Here is a 22,604-nt window from a genome sequence, read left to right as displayed (position 1 = left end):
TGGCTCGCGGGCTCAGTAGTTGTGGCACACAGGCTTAGTTGCTCCGCGGCATGTGGGATCTTCCCGGACCAGGGCTCGAACCCGTGTCCCCTGCACTGGCAGGTGGACTCTTAACCGCTGCGCCACCAGGGAAGCCGGAAAATCTTTTTAGTTAGTACTTTTTAATGAGGCGCCCGATTGCATTTTGCACCAGCCCCAGCAAATTACATAGCTGGTCCTGGTTCTTCCCACTTGTCAGGAGAAGACACAGAAGCACAGAGTGGTCATGAAGCCACATGACCAAGATCGCAGAACTGGGCCCCTGGGGGACTGACCCCAAGGCCTATGCCCTCTGGAGTAGAAAGAGGCTGACCCGAGTCCCTCAACCTTCCCAGCCTTGATTTTGCCATTCTCAAAATGGGGTGACCCCTCCTGCTTCTCAGGGCAGCTCTGAGGCTGGAGAGAGAGGACGTGCACACTCGCTAAAGCTCAGCTGATCAAGGGTCAGCACCACTGATTCTCAGCGCACTGGCGTTCCCGCCAGTGTTTCCAAACCATCCTGACGCCTTTGTGCCGGTCTTCTCTGAACTGATTTAGAAACCACTAATTAAAATAAGCTCCCCCACCCCCCACCCCCTGCCCAGGAGGCAGCTACAAGAAGGCAGTCGTAACTGTCCCCTCCACACCGCCCCCTACCCCGTGGCGCTGAAGGAAGACCCTTCCTAACAGGTCCTCCCTCTGCAGGCAGGGTGCAGGTGGCAGAAAGGGGGAGGGAGACAGACGTCCCAGCAGCTTCTTCTGCTCACAAATCTCAGGGCTCATCTGCAACTAGATCCTCTCCAAAAAGCTTCGCTGGAAATAACCAGCGCTCCTGGTCAGTGGAGCACGCCCTGTAGGTAAACACCACCCCGGCACCCTCCAAACAGACTCTGGCACCTCGGCAAAGAGGCAGATGGCGCCTGGGAGGGGCCCCAGACTGTGGCTAATAGGTCTTTAGATTTGGAGAGATACTTAAGAAGCCTGTGTGACGGTGAGGCTGCACAGAAGACCCCCATGAGAACACCCCAGATTTGCAGGGCATGCTAAGCCTGCAGAGGGTACATACAAACCTTAGTTGTGCCACTCCCCCAAACCTAGGAGGTTGCTATTATCACCCCCATTTTACAGGTGAGGAAACTGAGGCTCAGCTAGCCTGGCAGCACCTACGGCCAGACCATCTGATCCCAAGTCTAGTGTTTCTGTCTCAAGACCAGCGGTTCTCAACCCTGGTCATCTCAGGTCACTTGGGGAGCTTTAAAATATGCTGATGCCTAAGTCCAGCCACGGACTTACTGAATCAGGACCCCTGGGATGGCCATGGGACTTGTGTTTGTGGAGGTTCCTCAGGGGATTCTCATGTGTGTGGCTGGAGGCAAGAGCTAGGTTTCCCTGCCGTTGGTTGGGGTGGAAGATTTCTTCTCATTCCCGGGCCCAGGCTCAGAGCATCCCTCTGGTCACATGCCACTGCAGGAAGGGGTTGCAGGAACCATCCGGAAAGACAGCAAGCTCAGCTCTTCTTGAGGAGCTCCAAGCCTCAGTGAGAGAGGAGCCCACAGTCTTCCTGGTGGCCCAGCCTGCCCACCATCGCCCCATGCTTGGTCCCCGTCACCCCAGACAAGCAATCACAACTCTTAGTTTCAGCTTTTCTCCTCAGGCACACACAAGTCCATGAAAATCTCTTCCTTCCCCGCCTTTTCCACACCAAGGGCGGCATCCTCTCCAGGCTGCGAATATATATTTTGTTTCATGTACGCTTTATCTTGGACATTGTTCCAGACCGATTCAGTCTTTTTCACGGCGGCCCGCCCTCAGCACAGATTTTTAAAGCTCACCCTGAAAGCCAAGGGCTCCTCTCCTTGGCCCAAGTCAAATGTCTCCTACTCTGATGGCCCATCTCCACCTGCCAGACACTGTGGGATATGGAGGCTGGGAGCCCGGGGCCTGATTCTGGCTCAGAGCTACTCCTCTGCCTTGTGACTCCAAATTATGGGGCAAGGGCCTGGCTCACACCTCCTCCCTGGGGGTGGGAAGGCCAAAGCGGATCAGAAGACTGCAGCCCCGGCAGGGGAGGCGCTGCTGTGTGGGCCTTTTAGGTGAATGTGAGAACCGTCTTTCGAGAAGGTGAGTCACAGCCTCGCTCCGTTTAACAATCTCCCTCAGCTGCTGCAGGTTTACTTTCTTCCTCCTCTGACGAGCTGAGAGATAAGGTGCTGTTCTTGGGGAAGGAAGCTGAGAGTGTGCAGGAGGACTTGCCCCAAAGGGCTGGAGCCTAGGACGGGGTTGTGGTGGATGGGGCGGGGCGGGGTCGGGGGTGCCTGGACCCAAGGCTCACCCGCGTCTGCATGGGGACGCCCTCCGCCCCTCCAGACAGCCTGCGCTCAGAGAGGCCTGAGACCGACTCTGTCCTTTCTAATCAGCGGGAGCTCTTGGGTGAGTCATTTAACCTCTGAGACTCAGGCTCCTCTGCGTGAAACGGGGACAAAAAGAAGTAATTACAGACCTGCAGTGAGGAGTAAATGAGATAATAGAGGTGGAAGCATTTCATACGTGGTGAGACACTGTACAAAGTCAACGCTTTTATGATGAACTTTTTTGCATGGACTTAGGGCGTTGAAGTAGCCTCTCTTCCAGTCCTGAACTAGCAGTCAGCACCCCGTGTCTGAGCCTCTCTGAGCCTCAGTGTCGCCTTCTGAGGCCGCCTCAAGGGGAAGGGTCAGCACTGACATCGTTCCAATCCTTCCTGCAGGCCTCACACCAGCCAGCAGCTTCTCACCGCCTGCCCTTCCCTGTGAGGAGAGGGCTCTGTCCCGCATCCCCTCCGGTCTTCAATCTGCGTTCACCTCCAGCACTGATAGATCTGCTTAGCAAAGCTGCCTCCAAAGATTCCTGCTAACGCTTGTCTGTTCCTGCATCTTGCAAAGCATGGCGCCCACGGCATCTTAAACCCAGATTGTCTGCAGCTGCTCCGGTGGACACTGCAGCTTCGCCGTCCTCCCTCTGGACTCCGGGAGCTGCGCCCGTCCTAGCGATGCCCTCGAGACCCTCGGCCCCAGCTGGGTGAGACCCTTCCAGAGCAGGACCCGACCTTGCCACCCACCAAGACTCCCACGGTGCCCTCCACCACCTCCCATGTCTGGCTGCCCAGGCAGTTTCTAGAATGTCTGTGCCCCAGAGCCGAGGAGAAGACGCAGCCAGTGGGGAAGAAGGGCCGGCAGGCGCAGCCCCGCCTCCCGATGACCACCTCCGGAGCCTGAAGGCCCTCACGGAGAAACTGAGGCTGGAGACCCGCAGGCCCTCCTACCTGGAATGGCAGGCCAGGCTGGAGGAGCAGACGTGGCCCTTCCCGAGGCCGGTGGCCGGGCAGCGGGCCTGTGTGGAAGAGGGGCCCCCAGGCCCCCCAGGAGCGCCCAGGCGGCATCCTCAACCTCATGGGATGGCCAGCCAGGATGATGGGGCCTCGTGCGCTGGCAGGCTGGAGGGCTTCGAGAGCATCGATGAAGCTATAGCCTGGCTCAGGAAGGAACTGGTGAGTAAGTGGCTGTCCCTCCAGGAAGCCCCAGAAAAGATGCCATTCTCTCTCTGTCTCTGTCTCCACCCCTCTGTCTCTCTGTCTCTCCCCCATCTCTGCCCCTCCCAACGGCACATTTTCCTGTTTAGTCAAGGCTGGGCCTCATTACTGTGTGGGTGTATGTGGTCCATGTGCCCATCAGCCCCCAACCACAGGTCCTTGTGGAGAGCCTGAGCCCGTGTTTTTCATTTTTAGTTTGTTGGCCACGCCTTGCAGCATGTGGGATCTTAGTACCCCGACCAGGGATGGAAGCCTCACTCCCTGCATTGGAAGTGTGGAGTCTTAACCACTGGACTGCCGGGGCAGTCCCCCTGAGCCTGTGTTTTGAAGGTGTCCCCAGCGCCACTCCTGGCATCAGAGTCCCAAACCCTCCTTCCTGGACTGTGACTGCCCCTCTTCCTCTCTGAACCCCTGTCACCCTGCCACCTGCCCAAGCTGCTGGCCGCTCCCGTGGCCCTTTATCCAGCAGCCACCCCCTGCCCCACGGCGCCACTCTGGGCAGCGGGGCCGCGTGAGGCAAGCACAGGGCAGCGCGGGCGCTGCTGTAAGCAGCTCGGGCTCAGCCCAGCAGCGCTCTGCCCACACTGACGGGTGTACAGGGAGCTGCCCAGGGGCAGCGTGGCTGATCAGGCCTGGCAGCGGGTGAGGGCTTTGGGCTGAGGCTCGGGGGCTGAGTAGGAAACTGCCCAGACGTGACAGCTGGGAGGGCACCCAGGTGGAATAAGTGTGAGCATTGGGCGTGCGTTGGGAGCTGGGGCCAGCAGCTCGACCTTTTTTCTGCCCACGGGCACGGCAGGCTCCCATCAGGGGCGTCGCTCAGCACATGAGAAGGGAGGTGGCGTGCAGAGCTGTGCGCCCGTCGCCTGGGGGAGAATCACTGGTCCTGGGCATGGTGGTGTCTCAGCAGAGCCAGGTGTGACGCTAATCGTGTGCGTTCAACTCCTGCCCCACCCAGCCCGTCACCTGCGGCCCAGGTCACAGCTGCCCAGTCGGGCCACTCTGGCCACAGGTGAGCCAGCAACCGAGGGCCAACCGCCTTCCAGAGCCTCCAGTAACTCCTGGTCCCACAGGGTAGGCAGAGGCCCGCCTGGTTTGCTGGGCAGAATCCTGAAAAATAAATCCCCTTGGGGGCCTGGAATTCCTTGTGAGTTAAGGTAAAGAACTGGGGCCAGGAGGGCTCAGGGACTCAAGTATCTGGTTAATCAGACATCTTTTTCGGTTTTAATCTTTGATGTTGAGACTGTTTCTCAAAACACGTCTCCACTACGTCTGTCCTGGTAACTGGAGTGTTAGTTGCTTGCAGAGAAGACGTGGCCGCTGGGGATTCGCGTTGCGTCTCCAGACTCCCCATCGCCACTGGGTGCTCTCGGGGCATGTAAGAGGCGAGGACGGATGGACACGAAGCTGCTCTTTAAATCCTTGAGGCTGCACTGCTTTGATTTGTTTTCGTAAAGAGGAACAAAAAAACAGTCCCATCAGTCAAGGATTCAATTAGTTGGCATTGGGTTCATTTGAGGTTTGATGGCTTCTGGGAGTGGAGGCTTTTGCTTCTAAGTAGGTTAGCATCCCGCACGGGTCCCCGTCGGGGGTGGAAATCAGAGAAGGAGTTTCCTGGATGTGAACCAGTAGGGCATTCTCTCAAGTTGTCCCCCACGTGCACCGGAGGAGAGCCGCCCCTCAACCCTGGCTGTATGTTACACTTACCTGGGAAGCCTTGAAACCCCCAAATCCTAGACCACACCCCAGACCAGTCAAACCAACATCTGGGGGTGGGCCCCGGGCGTCAGTAGTTTTTCAAGCTATTCTCAAAGTGCAGCCTGGGTTGAGAACCACTGCCATAGACTTACAGGCTGTGCTCATTTTTCTTGCCAAGCGCATTGAAGCCAAGCAGCGTGAAGTACCCCGGCCGGAGTGCACTGGCTGAGGGGAGGAAGGTGGACCAGGCCAAGGGCACCCAGGGGTGACGTATGGAGTCATAATCCACAGGCAGGGAGAGGAGCGTTAATCGTCAGGACTAACGTGGCTGCCTAAGGCTGTTGTAAATAAGTACAGTGAACTTCGGCATTATTAATAATGCTTCATATTTGCGTATTTTCCCCCTTTCCATGCCACTTCTCTGTGCTGCCAAAGGTGGGTAATAAGCGTAATAATAATAATAATATTAAGATTTGTTACCAACTGAGTGACTACCGTGTGCCAGGTGTTTCACATGCATGACTTAGCTCTTCTGAGTGTCACATCACCTCCCTGTTGCCCCATTTTACAGAAGAGGAAACTGAGGCTCAGAGGGGAATGTAGCAATAAGTGAGAGGGTAGAAATTTGACCAGTGGCCTGTCTGGTTGCCTCGCCCAGGCTCTTCTTAGCCACTGTACTACATAGTGTCTTCCAAAGGCAGTTGATTTTGTGCCATGACTTCACAAAGATGTTGGCAGTCGATAGGTGAGGCAGAGGGAGAAACAAAATTGAGAGTCCAGCCCTCACACTGTGGTCTCTTTTGTTCCTACAGCAGACCTGTGCAATTGCTGTTATGTATCCATTATACAGATGAGTAAACTGAGGCTCGTAGAGTCAGACGACCTGCCTAGAATTATATGACTAATAACTGGTGAACTCAGCCTTCACCAGTGAGAGTACAGCTTTGGGGAGAAAGGCAGGGGGTGAGAGGTGTCCCTCCCACAGGGCCCCATCGGGCAGGCCTCCTCCAGCTGCAGGTAGAGAAACTCTCAGAGCAAAGACTCTCCAACTCTAATGGGAAGATTCTGATCTTGTTAAAATGAAGATTCTGATCTTACAGGTCTGGGATGGGGTCCATGATTCCAAATTTCCAACAAGCGCCAAGGTAGTGCTTGCTGTACTGCTGGTCCACGGACCACACTTTGAGAATCAAGGACTGAAAGGCAGGCAAGACTGGGGTCAGAGAACCAAGAAGGGTCCTCAGAGGGAACCCCCAAGGGTCCCCAAGCCTGTGCCCTAAACCCTGTCCCTGCTGTAACTGTCCTCTGGGCTTGGGCTCAGCCAGTGGGCTCCGGGGATGAAGCCACGTCGTCCCACACCGAATGGTCCAAGAGCTGAATTAGTTCAGAAGACTTTAAGTCTGAGGTCAGAGCAGCCCAAATGCAGACCAGCAGGCAGGCCAACTGAAATGTGAAGTTCCGCTGCTTCTGAGATTAAACAGTAACAAAGGCGACCTATAAAATCCTTTGACTGACTTGAAAACAGAGTCGAACATTTGATCAACACGCCCACGCTCCTGTTTTGACTCTCAGTCGAAACATTAAACTTCACGTCATTGTTTTCCCTAATTCATCATCTGTTAACTCACTGAAGGTGTCATTACAAATTAACCTGTTTTTTAAAAATAGTGATTTCAAAAGTGGTTTCAAATAACCTTTGTTTTATTTTAAGCCCAGAGTCAAGTTTTCTCTATACTGGGGCAGGCTCTCTCTACCAATTTATCAGACCCGTGTGCAAATTTGTCTTTTCTCTTGGTGTGGCCAAGGAAACGTGAAACATCTGTAATTCAGTCAACTGTGTAGCTGTTTGCCCCACATGATGCCGTACTCAACTGGCTGGGAGTTCGGGGTCAGTCGTGGGTTTGTGCCCTGAACGGGTCTCTGACCATCAAGGGCTTATACCGGAGCAGTTGATGAAACCAGCGAGGTTCTTGTTGACAACGCTGACCCTCCTAGAGGCAGGCGATGTCGGGTCTGGAAGGATGGGCGGTCCAACCCTATCTCCTAGGAGGTTAGCTCAAAGGCAGAGAGCGACTGCCTGAATCTCGGCTTATTTCCAAGGCCAGAGAGGGTCCTAGCAGCTCCCTCAGGGTCCACCCTTCCTCTCAGCTTTCACTGCAGGGAAAGTGCAGTCGCTCCTGACACCCCCAGGGACCTGCACATAGAGGGTTTTCCTTCAGAGTAACATGTTGGGGGTACAAGGAGGGTGGCAATCCTTAAGCCCTGTTGGCACTGCTCCTCGGAAGGCTTGACCTTCAGCTCCCTGTGTATTCAGGAAAGGTGTCACCATCCGGCCACGGCAGGCAGGGCTGCCGCCTCTGTGCCCGGCAGCTTCGGGCCACCTGACTCCCCAGGCTGAGACCCAGCATCGTTTACTGGGGAGACCGACTCAGAGCCTACCGAAGTGGCCCTCTGCAGCTCTGCTTGATCCAGGCTGCTCCCGCTGCCCGAGGCCACAGCCTCCAGCTTTCCACCTTCAGGGTGGCCTCACTAGGTCCAAGTGGCCTGGAGTGGGGCTGGGGCAATGCTTCAGGAAGGGGTGAGCTAGAAAGGATGTGGCCCTGAAGCTGTGCGTCTCAGCCCTCTAGCTGAGCCTGAAATTCAGAACACGTCACAAACCTCTGATTGCGTTTGGCCCCAGAGCTTGCAGCCCAAGAGAAAGAGGGACACTCCCTTCTGCCTCTCTCTTTAGTCCTGCTAAAACGCTCCCCTTGCCAACATGAAGGATAAAGAAAAGGGAGAAATCGTCTACTTGGCCTGTGCGGTGCCAAAACTAAAACCAAAACAAAACATTCCAGCTTCCTAAGGTGTTGTCTTTGCGGCGAGAATCCCTGGCGTCAACAAGTATTTTTCTTTTAGCCTCATGCAGGTGTTTGATCCCCACAGACAGAGCCCCCCGCCAAAAAGGTGTTTATGGTTGTTAGAAAAAGGGAAAGGAAATCTGACAAGTTTTAATTATTCTAAGGCCTGCCATGGCAGGAGGCCCGTAGCCCTGGACCCAGCTGGCCTCTCCGGGTTAACCCTCTCTTGCCTGTGCCGCCCGCTTGACAAGCACGTGACTGGTGTGTCCAGGCACAGCCCTCTGAGGCCAGTGTTATCCACTGCTGCTGAATGATAGCGGCCGAATGACAGTTCGAGCTCACTGAGCATCTTCTGATGGGGATGGAGGTGAGAGGCGTGAGGGTGATAGCCACGTTAACCCTGCCCATCTGGGGGAGCATTTTATGGTCCTCAAGGCATGTTTACATACAGTATCTGAGTGAAACGGCTTGGAGGTATTTTCTATTCCCATTTTACAGATGAGAAAACTGAGGCTCAGAAAGATGATGAGCCCGAGAGTCAGAGAGGTTAAGTGACTTGCCCAAGGTCACATGTAAGGGTGTGGCTGAGCCAAGACACAGACCTGCATCTCCTGGCTCTGGACCCAGGTCTCTTTCCTTTGTACTGGGTACAGGTGCTCACATCAGATGTTCAAGTCAGTGGGCCCACGAGTTGTCAAAAAGCCCATTTGAAACTCTGCTGATTTCAGAATGGGGGGACTTCCCTGGTAGTCCAGTGGTTAAGACTCCTACCCTCCAATGCAGGGGGCGCAAGTTCAATCCCTGGTCGGGGATCTAAGATCGTGGCGCGGCTGAAAAAAAAAAAATCAGGCCTTGATTTTAGAACGGGACATGTGTAAGGGGTCACAGAGAGTTATTAGCAACGCCTCATAACAACCCTATGGCAGGGATGGGGGCAGCCATGCCCGGTCCATAATGAGGATAATACCTTGCTCAGAGCTACCCAGGGGGCTGCTGGCTGAGCTGGGGTTTGATGCACAAGAGTTTCTAGCCCAGGTGTCACTTTGCCCGAGGCTAGGTCTCTGCATAGCAGGGGCTTTCCACCCATCCACTCCTGCCGGGGGAAGCCTATCTCGTTAATCTGGCCAGATACCGCCCTTTAGCAGTTACTAAGGAATTGCTAAACAAAGGGGCCTACAAAGGAAATACTCCAAAACATCAATGACCTTTATTTCTGGGAGCTGATATTATCCTTTGGACTTTTCTGTAGTTTCTGAAATTTCTAAAATAGAAATATATATGATTAGGGAGAAAAAAAAGATTATAAAAGTAAAAGACAAAAGACGGGAAAGAACTAAGGTCCTCTTCTTGCCAGTGTAATTGGCACACATGCCTCCCCTCATAGCTTCCAGGTTAAATAAGGCACCGGATCTCCGAGAAAAAGATAAAAAAAGGGATCTGCCATTGCTAGACATCCCCCACTCGGCACTAGGTGGGAACTGTTGACCGGTGGGATGAACGTGGCTCCAAATCAGGAGATCCTGCCTGCTTTCCATCTCTTGGCCACCTCGCAATGCAGAGAAGAGGATGGGAGAGGGCAGGGCTAGAGGCCTGATGGCCGCACTTAACCAGAACAGCGCCAGGTGGTCCTGGGGCTGTAAGAGGCAGGCGGGCGTCCTTCGATCCAACTTGTTCGTTCAGTACGAGCTGTGTTGACCAAATGCCTGGGCTTAGGTGCTGGTGCCGGTGGGGACAGGGCCCTTGTCTTTATGGGGCCCCCCCTTTGTGGATGAGACAAACATGTAAACAGTGACACCGTGAGACAAGAGCTATGCTAGAGGAACAGTAAATGTAGTCCCCAAATGCTTTGGGGTGTGAGGCCCATGTGGAGCTATCACCGAGGGCCAGGTACGGTGGACTTTGAAATTAACCAAAGGAAGTACACATCCCTAACTTCCTTAGCAACCAGATCCACGTCTCCAAGGCTTGACATTAGCCTTCTCCTTATTCCCATTCCCATTGTCCTGTGATAATTAAAACCCAGCTCCTCGGAGGGGCACCCTCCCAGCTGTGGTAACTACCCTCCAGGCTAGTGTGTAGTAACTGCTGGATCAGGCTCCCAGCCCTCTGTGGAAATGCAGATGCCGTAAGGCTGGGACTTCACATGTGCCTGCAGGTGATTCTAATGTGACAGGGCCCGTAACTGGTCACAGGTGGAGTCAGCAAAGCATGCAGTTTGTAACTAGATTAGACGTCCAGTCAAGTTCTGCCTCATCCTGGCTGTGTGAGTTTAGGAAACCCCGTTAGCCTGGCCCTCGGTTTTGTCATTGTAAAGCGGAGATTATACATCCTACCCGGCAGGGGGTTGTGACGGGACAGCGAGGCGGGCACAGAGGGCAGAGGGCACCTGCTGGGCTCCCGAGGTGGGCAGGCACTATGCACGCACATCCATGTGCCTCTTCTATGGTGGCACTAACACCACCCCCATTTTATGGGTGAGGAAACTGAGGTAAAGTGACTCGCCTGTGGTCAACCAGCAGAGCAGGGATTGGAGCCCAGATCTGCCGGCCTCAGAACCCCTGCGGCCCAGCCAGGGGCTCCCGAGGTCAGAAGAGGTGAAGGCGCATCGTGCTTCACGAGGCTTTGGGCCGTCAACACCTCAGACGTAGTTCATGAGTTGAGCAGTCAACTCGCTGTCTCAACTCGTGGAACTCTGGGCTGTCGTTCTCCAATGCTTCCCGATTCTGCACTCTTTCAGGCGCTCTCCTGCCTCTGAGAAGGACACTCGTTATCCTGACACAGAGGGTGGCACACAGGGTCTCGGGACTGTTCACGGCCGAGGTGCCCCTGGGCTGGACTGTCCGTTTCCGAGGGGTGTGTTATTTTACAGGCTCTGGACCCACCCTTGCCCTGGGGCTCCTCCAGGGGCTGAAAAACCGGCACTGCCCCGAGGTGTTGGCCGTGTCCCCAGGCTCAGGCGTGAGCCAGACTCAGCCAGCAAGCTGACAAAAGCCAGGGAAAGGCCACCGAGGCTCCCTCCAGGTGGCTAAGCCCTTGGCAGCAGGGAGATGGTTTCCAGAGCTGCACCGAGGGTCTGGCACTCGGGGGGCACCGCTCCCGACCGCTGGCAGGGCCAGGCCAGGCCCCAAGGTGCCCAGGAGCCAGGGAGGGGCCCGGGTGGCAGGCGGCCCTGGCTTCTCTACCTCCCACGTGGCTCCCCGCAGGCCGGGTGCCCCACCCCTGCCCCGGCACAGGGACTGAGGAGGACAACGCCTCCTCCTCCCAGAGCAACTGCTTCGCGCAGTGCTGGTTACAACTATGGAAGGAGCCATCGGTGCTCGAGCAGGAAGGAACCCAAGGGGTGGTGAGCCTTCATTTTTCAGCCAGAGACGGAGATGGGTGGAGAGGTCCTGCGAGTGTCCACTAGCAGCTGCTGCTCGGGGGCTCCCCCTGCCCTCTCTAGCCTCTCCCACGCTCCGGCCGGCGGCCCCATGTCGGTGCTGGACACACTGCATGGCGTTCAGCAGTCCCCGAGTTTTCCTGAGCACCCAGGGTGTGCTCGGACTCACCCCCTAACTCTGGCACGTGAAGGGGAGCCAGGTCACGGACGCCCCACGGGCACAGCAGACACCCTCCTGAGATGGGCTCTGAGTCCAGCCCAGCACTGAGGCTGCTGTGAGGCCCCTCCCGGGGTGAAGCCCAAACCATTATTCCCTCTAAGGAGGCAGGTTCCAGGGTAACGGAGCGTGAAATGACTTAGGAGAGCTAATGGCCTTGCTCACACTTGCAGAGAACAGATTTGCTTCACTTCCTTTGGAAAGCACAGGTGGGAATCTATATATAGAAACTGCAGGTGCAGGGGCACCTTAATCACTCATAGGAGACCTAGTTCCACAGGGCTCGCTTCCTGACTCTTGGGCAGTGAGGGTTCCTGGGCTCACTTGGTGTCAGACGTGAAACTCCCAGCCCATCCGTTTCCAAGCCGGGGAGCCCAGAACCCAAGAAAAGTCTAGAAGTCCCCACACAGGTGCTCCAGGGGTCTTCTGGGGGCTCCCTAAGGATGCCAGGCACCTCAGCCCTGTTCCGTCACATTTGACAATGGCCCTGGCTAGAGCTGATCTCCACGCAATCCCTTAATGAAGCGCTACTCCTGCCTGTGCTGGTGGGCGCTCCCTGCAGGTGGAAGTTCAGAAGGCAACCCAAGGAGCTCATGGCAGAGCAGGAAGTGCCGGGGGGGGGGGGGGGGGGCGGTCTCGTCTCTGTCTACTCTCTCACCTAGAGACACCCTAGCAGGAGAGGCGAGGGGGCCAGCCCTCCCTGCAGTCTTGCTTGGGGCTCAGGGGGAATAGCTGTGCTGTGGGCCCCACTCCAGCAGCCTGGCACAGGGGGTCACCATCCCGGGGCTAGCTGTTGCCCAGCAAGGCCCCCACTTGCTGTCCAGGGCAGTGGCAGGGAAGTTGGGGAAGTCCCCAGCCCACCCTGCGGGCCTGAACCCATCATGTCCAAGCTGAGGACACCCCTGCCTGGGAGATGCCTCCACGGCGAATGCTGAGGTGCTTCGGTGTTCCTGGCTCTGTGACTCTGGACAGACCACTTGGTGACGAGATGCCAGTACTGCCCTATCAGCCCAGCCAGCCGTACTTGGTATTGATAACAATGGGAAGGGCGACACAGGTGTCAGGTGTGAGCAATCACCCCCAAAGTGTGTGGGAAGCATGGGTTGGTGACTAGTTCTGCTCCAGGCAGTTGGGGAACAAAGGAGAAACACACTGTCCTCCAGAACTCCTAAACCTAGTAGGAGAGATAAGAATGTCGTATGGGAAATAAGAAAAAATAACTGACGGCTTAGCTCTATGAAGAATGGATAAAGTGGAACTAATATTTGTGGAACCCCGTGTCCTGGACCAAGGGTCTTATATATGTTTTATTTACTTAATTCTCAGAACAGGCAGGCATTATTATTGCACCCATTTCACAGATGAGGAAATTGAGGCTCAGGCAGCTTGAGCAACTTGCCCAGAGGGGCACCTCCAGTGAGTGGTGGTGAAGGACTTTGGACCCACAAGCCGATGCTCTGTTCATTCTACTCGAGGCCTCTCCCCAGGCCTGGAGGGCAGCCTGGGTGGGAAAGGCAGGGATGGTGTCCTAGGATTGTCCCACCTGTGTAAAATCAAGACCTGGCTCTAGGAGAATTGAATTCATTCATTCGATCAATGCCTTTTTTTTTTTTTTTACTTAAAAAATATATTACTTTATTCCAACTTGTGTTTCCACCTCAGCCATGCCTTTTGAGCACCAGGCCTGATCTCTCCTGCGTGTTTTACTGTCTGGTGAGGAGACAGGCAATGCTGTGTGTAGGTGTTGCCGTAAGAGGTACCTATGGTTGGGGTGTCACCCAGCCTGCAGGGTTGGGGGGCAAGGGCTGAGCTGGGCACGTGGATGATGGCGTGGGAAGGAGTGGTTCTGGGGGAGGGGACACAGACCCAGCGTGGCTGCCACAAGGCGCCAGGGGCTCAGAATGGGAGTCCAAGGCTGGAGAGAGCAAGGGAGCCAGGAGGGCCGGTTGTACCTTTGAAAGGTTTGAAGAAGGGGAGAAACCTGGCTGCTGGCCTCTTGACTGCAGGGCTGAGTGCAGAGAGTGGGAGGGGGGCAGGGAGGCGCGAAAGGAAGCTGAGGTGCAGGCTGACAAGTGAATGTGGGTGTGCTCATCTGGGCCTGTCTTTCCCGTCTCTCCCCTCACAAATTCCTTTCTTGGGTGTACGGCTTCTAGGGCTCCCTCATGTCCAGGATGCAACCTTATGAGGTGGGGGGAGGTGACGAGCATCCTCTTTCCACAAAGGGGTCGCATCTCCTGCCCCGGGCCACTCATCTCCTTATAGGCTGGACTGGGACTGTCTTCATCCATTCAGGCCGCTGCAGCAAACCATCTCCAACGGGGTGGCTGATAAACGACTGACATTCAATTATCACAGCTCCGGAGGCTAGAAGTCTGGGGTCAGGGTCCCAGCATGGTCAGGGGAGGGTCGTCTTCCGAGTTAAAGACTTCTCGCTGGGTCCTCACATGATGGAAAGGGACGAGGGGACTCTCTGGGGGTCTCTTTTTTTTTTTTTAATGCGGTACGCGGGCCTCTCACTGTTGCAGCCTCTCCTGTTGCGGAGCACAGGCTCCGGACGCGCAGGCTCAGTGGCCGTGGCTCACGGGCCCAGCCGCTCTGCGGCATGTGGGATCTTCCCGGACCGGGGCACGAACCCGTGTCCCCCGCATCGGCAGGCGGACTCTCAACCACTGCGCCACCAGGGAAGCCCCCTGGGGTCTCTTTATAAGAATACTAATCCTATCATGAGGGCTCTACCCGCATGACCGCATCACCTCCCAAAGGCCCACCTCCTAATACCAACACATTGGGCTTTAGGGTTTCAACATATGAATTTGAGGGGGACACAAAGATTCAGACCAAAGCAGACTAGAACCCAGAGCCTCTGGGGGCAGCCCTGGGGGCCTTCAGAAGGCACCACCCTGTCCTTCCCAAAGGTCAGCCTCACCTGTGCAGGCGGCAGCTTGGCCTAGGACCTTCCAAGTTTGCAAACCGAAGACTTTATCATATAGTATGTAGAGCTTGACTCTTGCCATTGGCGACGGGGAGTCCCTGCTGGGGCCTGAAGCACCCCCTGCTCTCTGTCCTGGCTCTGGGGCTCTGCTCCGACTTTCCCTCCCGGCAGACAATGGCTCCAGGGGCATCAGGAGAACCCAGATTCAGCCTGTCCCTGCCCCAGCGCCAAGATTGGGGCTGCAGAGCAAGCGGAGGCCGAAAAACATGTTCCAGCCTCTGCCTGAGTCAACGGCATCCCCTGGAAATCAATTCACAAACCCAGTTTGGTTTCTAGGACGTATTTGAAAAAAAAAATTAAATTTTCCCAGCATCTGAGGTTGTCATCCAGCAGCACACCTCAGTGACAACCCTCACGGTCTTTCCTCACAGCACGTCTCTGGCTCTTTCTCAGAGGCCAAACCCAAGATCAAATAACGAATCATGGTTTATCCAGGCTTCTATTTCTACACAATGCTGATTAAAAACAATAACTGGACGTTTAGTTGAGCTAAGTCATGAGACAGGTTATGAAAACTCTTTCCATGGTTCAAGATGAAGTCTCATAGGGAAGGGAGCATGTTCCGAGAAAACGGCCTGGATTTTATACCCAGTTTCTCTTCAGCATCGATCAGAGGCTCATTGTGGCTGTTGGGCTGGGATAGCTTAGATTCCAGCCTCAGAAATCGGGATTGAACAAAATGCCCTTGATCACCTTGGGATTTTTGTTTTCCTGTCTGCCTGGATACTGTCCATTCCAAGAGCTGTAAGAAGCAAATAGATCATAAGTAATGCACCATATAAACAACAATATTGGCCAAAGAAAAGTAAGAATTTCACCATGTAGGACCTTTCTCTCCAGGCCTAGGTGCAGAATGTTGAAATTGGGCAGGGCCCAATAAAGTTTTGAGCCTTTATTAAAAAGACTTAGATGCTGGCCCTAAAACCTGGCCCTGGTGACTCAGCTATCAACATGAGTTTAATGCTCTCCCTGGCAAAGGCTCAGCTGTGGGATATGCCGATTTCAATCCCCCCTCCCAGGGTGGCCTGTTGCCTCTGCAGGGTAAAGTTACTTGTAGGATTCTCAGAGGCGCTGCCTGTAACTCCAGCAATCCTCTAATTGCGGTATAGTATTTGGTGAAAGGGTGTGTTGCCACGGGGTGAGAAAGTACACACACCACGGGGGTGGCAGCTGACCCGTGGCCCTGTTGCAATAGCTTGGCTGTAGCCAACGTGTTTGATTCTCTGAGTCAGATAAGAATGGCTCTTAGGAGAGGCTGGTTGTTTCTAAGGTGGAAGGTGAAACCCCAAGGGAGGGAAGAAGTAACTAAAGGTGGTCATCAAGCTGCTCTGCAAGAGGAAGAGGGAGATTTCTTGGGTTTTGCTTGAAGGGATAAGGAGGCGTGAGGGGCGGTGAGGCTCTGAGAGTGGGGAGGGGCTAGAAAGGGGGCATCAGGGAGGGTGGCGGTCGGGAAACTCAGGACAGAAGAATCTAAGTGTGTAGGTGGTGTCTCTTTATCCGAGTGATGTCTCTTTATCCGAGTCCCATGGATCACTAGTGATTTCCTGGAGAATTAAAAGAGGGGCTGACTCCTGCCTCTGGACTGGCTGGAATAAAAATATTTACTGGCTGCAGTAAAATGGTGCAGAGAACAGTATGGCGGGTCCTCAAAAAATTCAACATAGTATTAGCATAGGATCCAGCAATTCCACTTCTGGGTATACTTCCAAAAGAAGTGAAAGCAGGGACTTGAACACGTACTGTGCACCTGTGCTCATAGCAGCATTATTCACGAGAGCCAAGAGGTGGAAGCAGACCAGACATCCATCCATGGATGAAAGGATAAGCCAAAGGTGATGTATACGTTCCGTGGAATGTAATTCAGGCTTAGAAAGGAAATTCCAACATGTGCTACAACGTGGATGAACCTTGAGGCCATTATGCTGAGAGAAATATGGCAGTCACAAAACGGTAAATACTGTACTGATTCCACTTACACAAGGTAATTGGATAGTCAAATTCACAGAGACAGAAAGTAGAATAGTGATTGCCAGGGGCTGGGGGGAGGGAAAATGGGGAGTTATTATTTAATGGAGACAGAGCTCCAATTTTGCAAGATGAAAAGAGTTCTGCAGATGGTTGGTGGTGACAGCTGCACAGCAATGGAAAAGTACTTAATGCCACTGAACTGTACGCTTCAAAATGGTTAAGAGGGTAAAATTTTATGTTCTGTGTACTTTGACACAATCGAAAAAATCCTGGGGGGAAAAAAGCCTCTTAGCCCTGTACGTTTTGCTTAGGTTTCTTCGGGGGCTGAGAAAACTCATTTCTATATGGATTTGGCTTGACTACAGTGGAGTTACCTCTTAAGCGGGGACTCAGTTTAGGGTTTAAGTGTGGAGTCCCCCTTGGAAAATTCCTGTGTGGCCCACAGAGTAGGTGGGAAGGGGGCCAACGCTGCTGCTTTTCCTTGTAGCCCTGGAACAAACACTGTGTCTTTGAGCATCAGGTGCAACGTGGATTTACATTCATGAGTCATAACGAAATACGTCTTGCAAGCCAGTCCTAGGGTGGGCTGCTCACGCTGTGGTGGGCCCTCAGGACCAAGCTTAGTGAGGAAACAGAATGATCAGCCTCTTCTGGTGTTGGGCTCCAACAAGTGGAGGGACATGCATCACCTTCCCCACAGGAAGCCGTTTCCTTCCCCTCATGCAGAGGCGAACGCCTCCAAGCTCAATGGGCGTGTGAGGTGTCTCCACCGAGGTGGCCTTTGTCCAGCCCAAGGACAGACAGATGCCTTACTATCAAACCACCCCCCACACACACCTTTCAGCTGACTCTGATGGGTTTTCAACACTAAATTGTTCTCTGACCTTGGACCAGACCTACTGGCCATAGAAAAATGGCCCCTTCCCCCCACCAGGCCTCCCTGCTGACCACATCTCACAGGTACTTCCAGACACCTGCTCAAAACTGAAATTCTCCAACTTAAAAGGATCTTTTCAGATTGAAGATGCAATCCCTGAGGCCAATGCCTTGGTTCAGATCCGAGCCATAGGGTTCCTAGCTTTCAAAGAGAACCATCTTCAAATTACAGGATACCCCAAAGAGAAGTGGTTCAAGGCAAACTCACAGAAGACCATATTAAATAAAGCAGTGGTGTGAGCCGGCACTGGCTTTCAGACAAATTGGACCCCCATCTCCTACAGAAGGGCTTAGGCAGCACCTAGCCCAGTTCTAGGCATGGCTGGAGGCTCCAAATAAGTGAATGAATGACCAGCTGCCCTCTGGTGAGCCCGCCAGCGTTGATTTGGCACTATTCTAGATCAATACAATTTCTGATTGGCAATACATTTGGGTTGTGATGCCCAAGGATTGAGAAGTAAACTAATGAACAGGACGCTATGAATTTTAACCCCGTTTTCCATTAAACACTTTGCTGATCCCCGGGCAAGTCTTTCTATCTTGGTTTTTCTCACCTATAAACTCTGTATAAGAGAGATCTGTAGAAGTACATCAAAACATGGAAGAGAGAAAACAGAGCAGTGAAATGCTTACTGGTGAAGTCGCTAATTTTTCTACCCCGAAATGCACTTGGTTCCAAGGCCGAATTCTTAAATGTTTAAAATGCATTTAAGACAGACATTCTTAAGAATGCAGACATTCTTAAATGTTTAAAAAACAATGTGACGGCATACCCACCACCCAACATAAGATACAAAACATCATCAATAGAGTTGAAGCCCCTGAATACCTTCCCCAAGTTCAGTCACTGCTTCCTGCCCAAAGGCAACCGTGCTCCTGAATCTGGACAAACGTGATAACCACTGCGCTACAGAAATGACGTCTGAATTTGGTGTTTATCATTCCCGTGCAATTCTTTTTTTTTTTTTTTTGATGTACGCGGGCCTCTCACTGTTGTGGCCTCTCCCGTTGCGGAGCACAGGCTCCAGACACGCAGGCCCAGCGGCCATGGCTCACGGGCCCAGCCGCACCGTGGCATGTGGGATCTTCCCAGACTAGGACACGAACCCGTGTCCCCTGCATCGGCAGGCGGACTCTCAACCACTGCGCCACCAGGGAAGCCCCCGTGCAATTCTTTATACCCTTACTCCATTTATATATATATATATCTGTAAACAGAGAGACAGCTGGAAATACCTTTAAGCCAGGACTGACACGCATGTCTTCCAGAAGGATTTTGACACAGTATCTAGCTTAGCACAAAGGATTGTTTGGCAAGCACATCCTTATTTGTCACCTCACTCTCTGTGTCTTTTCACCTCCCTGAGCTGGGAACGGGCTACTCTCTCTAGGTGGACCCCAAATGGTGATGCAAGCCCTTCATTAGGTCTCCTGTTAACGGGCCTGGGCCCGTCCGGGACTATGGAGCTGAAGCACCGACCCCCCACCCCTCTCCCCGGCCCAGCTCGGCGCTGATGCCTCCCCCATCTTCCCTTGCAGACGGAGATGCGGCTTCAGGACCAGCAGCTGGCCCGGCAGCTCATGCGCCTGCGCAGTGACATCCACAAGCTGAAGATCGAGCAGACCTGCGACCTCCACCGGCGGATGCTCAACGACGCCACCTACGAGCTGGAGGAGCGGGACGAGCTGTCCGACCTCTTCTGCGACGCCCCGCTCGCCTCCTCCTTCAGTCTCTCCGCGCCACTCAAGCTCATTGGGGTCACCAAGATGAACATCAACTCCCGCAGGTTTTCTCTGTGCTGAGAAGCCCTAAACGGGGCGGTGGAGCCGGAATGAGGGTTTGGGAGGTGGACGGTGGGGGGCGGCGGGGGGCGGGGCGTGGGAAGGAAGCTGAGGCCCAGCTACCCGAGCGGGTCTCCCCGGAGGCAGGGCGTCCCCGAGACCTGTGACACGTGCTCTCAGGGCCCAGCTGTGGAGCTCAGTGTCCCCATGCCTGGCCCTGGTTTAATACCCAAAGAGTCCTGCAGAAGGGCTGCCGCATCCGCTGTTCAGTGAGACCTGGGTCCCCAGGGCACACGTCTCATCCTCCCCTTAGTGACCCACATTCCTGTTTCCGGAATCACTGGTGCTATGACCTGGGAACCCAAAGGGGGACCAAAGCTGTGATTCTTGCAGAAGGCTTCCCCAGGTGCACCGACCCCCAGGGGGAGGTGATTAGATGTTAGCCGCGCCCATGTCACTGTTGCTGTCCTCTAAGTACTGGCTCAATTTCACCCTAAGTGGGTGACTCAGCAGCCTCGACAGGGACCCACCAGCAAAGGAAGACCAAAAGGAGTAACACGTGGAGCTCGGGGAAGCAGGCGCCAGAGCCGCAGCCAGTGCCCCGGATGAGGTCTCCGACCTCGGCCCTACAAGTGCGGGGTACACTGTTTCCAGTGTGTGTGGTCCCACCAGTGTAGCTGGGGGGGAGCAGGCACACCCGCCCTCTGCTGCCCGTTCTGGCCACGCACACCAGTCCCAACCTCCAAAGAGCCCCTTTGCTGCCACGCTACAACCCTGGGGAGCACCTAGGAGTGGATTTCCCCGGGGAGGGTGGGGCAGCAGAGGCCTCCTGGTGTATTCCGACGGTGCCACCTCCGTCACCTTCGTGCCCTCCCCAAAAGCTCGCCCTGAGCCTCCACTGAGATTCTGTGCCTGACTTAAACAACTAATTTTAATTGAATCAGACTGTTACTAACCTGTGGCTAACTTGTCAATAACTGTTTGATTTTTGTCCAAATGGCGAAGCCAGTGGGTAGGTCAAGTACAGAGGTTCAGGGTTTGATTTTAGAAGATTCTCCCTCAAGACAAGTGGGAGGATCGGCAAGGTAAGGACTGAGACCTCAGCAAGTTAGGAAGTTACCCCAGTAGAACGCCCCGTGCGGGGGGTGGGGGGGTGGGCTGACCTTTGACCCATCTAGCCGAGCCCTCTGCTTCATAAGGGAGTGAGGCCGGGGGAGGGGAGTGGTCTCCCTCGGGCTCCGCGGCTCTTTAGCCGCTGTAGAATATTGATGTGTTAATAATAATCATTGTTAATTACGCTACACAGATCACGTATCCATGAACTTGAACTCCAAAGACGGTACTAATGCTTTGCCAAACCCACGGACTGCCAACTGCCACTCTCCACTCACTCAGCGCCGTCACCGCCCCCGCCCCCCGCCCCCCCCCCCAGCCGAGTTACCAGTCCTACTGCGTCCGGGTTCCACTGTCGATGTGAGGCGTCCTGTTGCTCTGTCTTTCATGCTTCGTCTTCCTGTAGAATTTCAGTGGGGCCCAGGCATGCTCACACACACACACCGTGACCCACACTGGGGAGCGGTTGCTTTTCTCTTGTGGGCCAGGAGTGGGAGTTTGTGGATGGTCGGTCCCTAGTTAGAAAAGAATTTGGTGTTTTCTTGTGGCTTCCAAGAGCCGGAGGGTTTACGCTTCCTTCAAAGACGGTATTACCACGTAGCCAAGATCTGTTTTTCCTTCGGCTCTGAGCAGTGGCAGAAGTCTGAGGCGCAGAGCATTTGTCCATGAAGAAGCCCTCGGTGGAAGGCTAGGCCTCCTCAGGCCGGCTCCTCCCCAGGCAGGAAGGAGGGAGGTTTTCTCTAGTTAGTTGATGCCTCTCCTCAGGGGTTCTGTCTGAGCGCTGCCAAGTCCTACAGAGGCGTGCCCACCAGCCGTCCTCCAGAAGAACCCTTGAGGTCTTGAGGTGGCCGGCCAGCCTGCACACACGCTCACTCTTCAGAGACGTGCACATACACACGCTTGAACCCACACAGGCAAGCGCATTCCACAACTGAAAAGAGGGCCAAACTGATTAGTTTTCTTTCTAGGAACCAGTCATTACAGTAACTAAAAAAGCTGGGTCCGGCCACAGCTGAGTGGTTTACCTGAATTTCGTCAACCCAGTTGAGTTGGAGTCAACTGGGCAATTTAGTTGCTCAGTTGACCTGATGATTCTTTGAGATCAAGAACACTTGATGGAATAGGTTTTGCAATAGGCGCACTTTTTGGAATAGGTTAGATGTCTCAGCTTTTGTGCTTAGTTCATGCCAAGGGAATTTTATTTTGGGATAAGGGGGGAGGAGAAGTCAGGAAGAGAAGTGCAGGGAAAAGACAGGTGTGTTTTCTTACTCACTGTCCAGTGTCTGTTAGCGTCCTTATTTCCATGGCGAACACAGGCAACTAACCAAGTCAGTTCGGCTTTGTGAAGTCCCTGCCTCCTGTGGGTCAAGAAACGTCTGAGTCAGTCGCAGCCTAACCTGCGTGCCCAGCTCCCCAGGGCAGCCTTCCAGCTTTACCACGCGTATACGATACTGTTGCAGTTTTACTCATTATCTACCCGTCTCCCTGCCATCCCTCAAGGACCCCTGGGTGTAAAACTCGAAGTCTCCATGACACTGCCTCGCAGGGTGATGTCTGACGCCTTCGTGGGCTCAGCAGTGATCACAGGCCTGGGGAGCCCGGGCAAGCTTGAGATGACCTGACCCAGCCTCAGGCCTCCTCCCTGTAGCAATACCAAGTGCTATTACGTAATCGATGGACAATTTATAATTTTATTTTTTATGATTGTTTGTTTCTATATTGCTGTTAGAAAAAGTGAAATTAAAATATTTCAAAAGAATATATTTATAAAGAGGAGAAATGTGCTTCCTTTTATCTTGTTCCTGTTACAGCACACACAGGGCCGAGCACTAAATTGAAAGAGAAAGAAGTGGGAGGAGGGAGGGAGGGAGGGAGGGAGGCCTGGAGGGAGGAACAGTCACCTGAATCACTCTCCTTTCTTTATGGTACCTTCCCCCAAGGAGGGCTGCTTGGTGGTGTCGCCGTCAGGAGCCTCCCGGTGCAGGCTGTGTGAGCTCAAGATGTGAAACTGAGAGATGCAGGCATTCATTATTCCTGAATTTGACCAAGGCCGGAGCCTCTCTTACATTAGCCACTTCCAAAGGTGACTCTGATTG

At 54.1% G+C, this 22,604-nt stretch overlaps 1 protein-coding gene across 2 annotated transcripts in view; it reads left to right on the top strand.

Annotated features, from left to right (window-relative positions):
- FAM167A (family with sequence similarity 167 member A) overlaps positions 1-22,267 on the top strand; it is a 35,374-nt gene extending 13,107 nt beyond the window's left edge. Inside the window, exons 3-5 of one of the 2 annotated variants that reach the window (XR_010945193.1) lie at positions 2,765-3,544; positions 19,153-20,480; positions 20,702-22,267. Coding sequence is in view for 1 of the 2 variants with exons in the window: in XM_067745325.1 (XP_067601426.1) it covers positions 3,176-3,544; positions 19,153-19,416 (633 nt within the window). In the remaining variant the exon portion in view is untranslated. Of the gene's footprint in view, positions 1-2,764; positions 3,545-19,152 lie in introns of both variants that reach the window. The other variant, XM_067745325.1, reaches the window with a different exon arrangement.
- Positions 22,268-22,604: the final 337 nt, after the last annotated feature.

The sequence above is a fragment of the Pseudorca crassidens genome, chromosome 7 (assembly GCF_039906515.1).
Source record: "Pseudorca crassidens isolate mPseCra1 chromosome 7, mPseCra1.hap1, whole genome shotgun sequence".
Taxonomy (NCBI): Eukaryota; Metazoa; Chordata; class Mammalia; order Artiodactyla; family Delphinidae; genus Pseudorca; species Pseudorca crassidens.
This window is presented reverse-complemented; position numbering and strand designations above follow the sequence as displayed.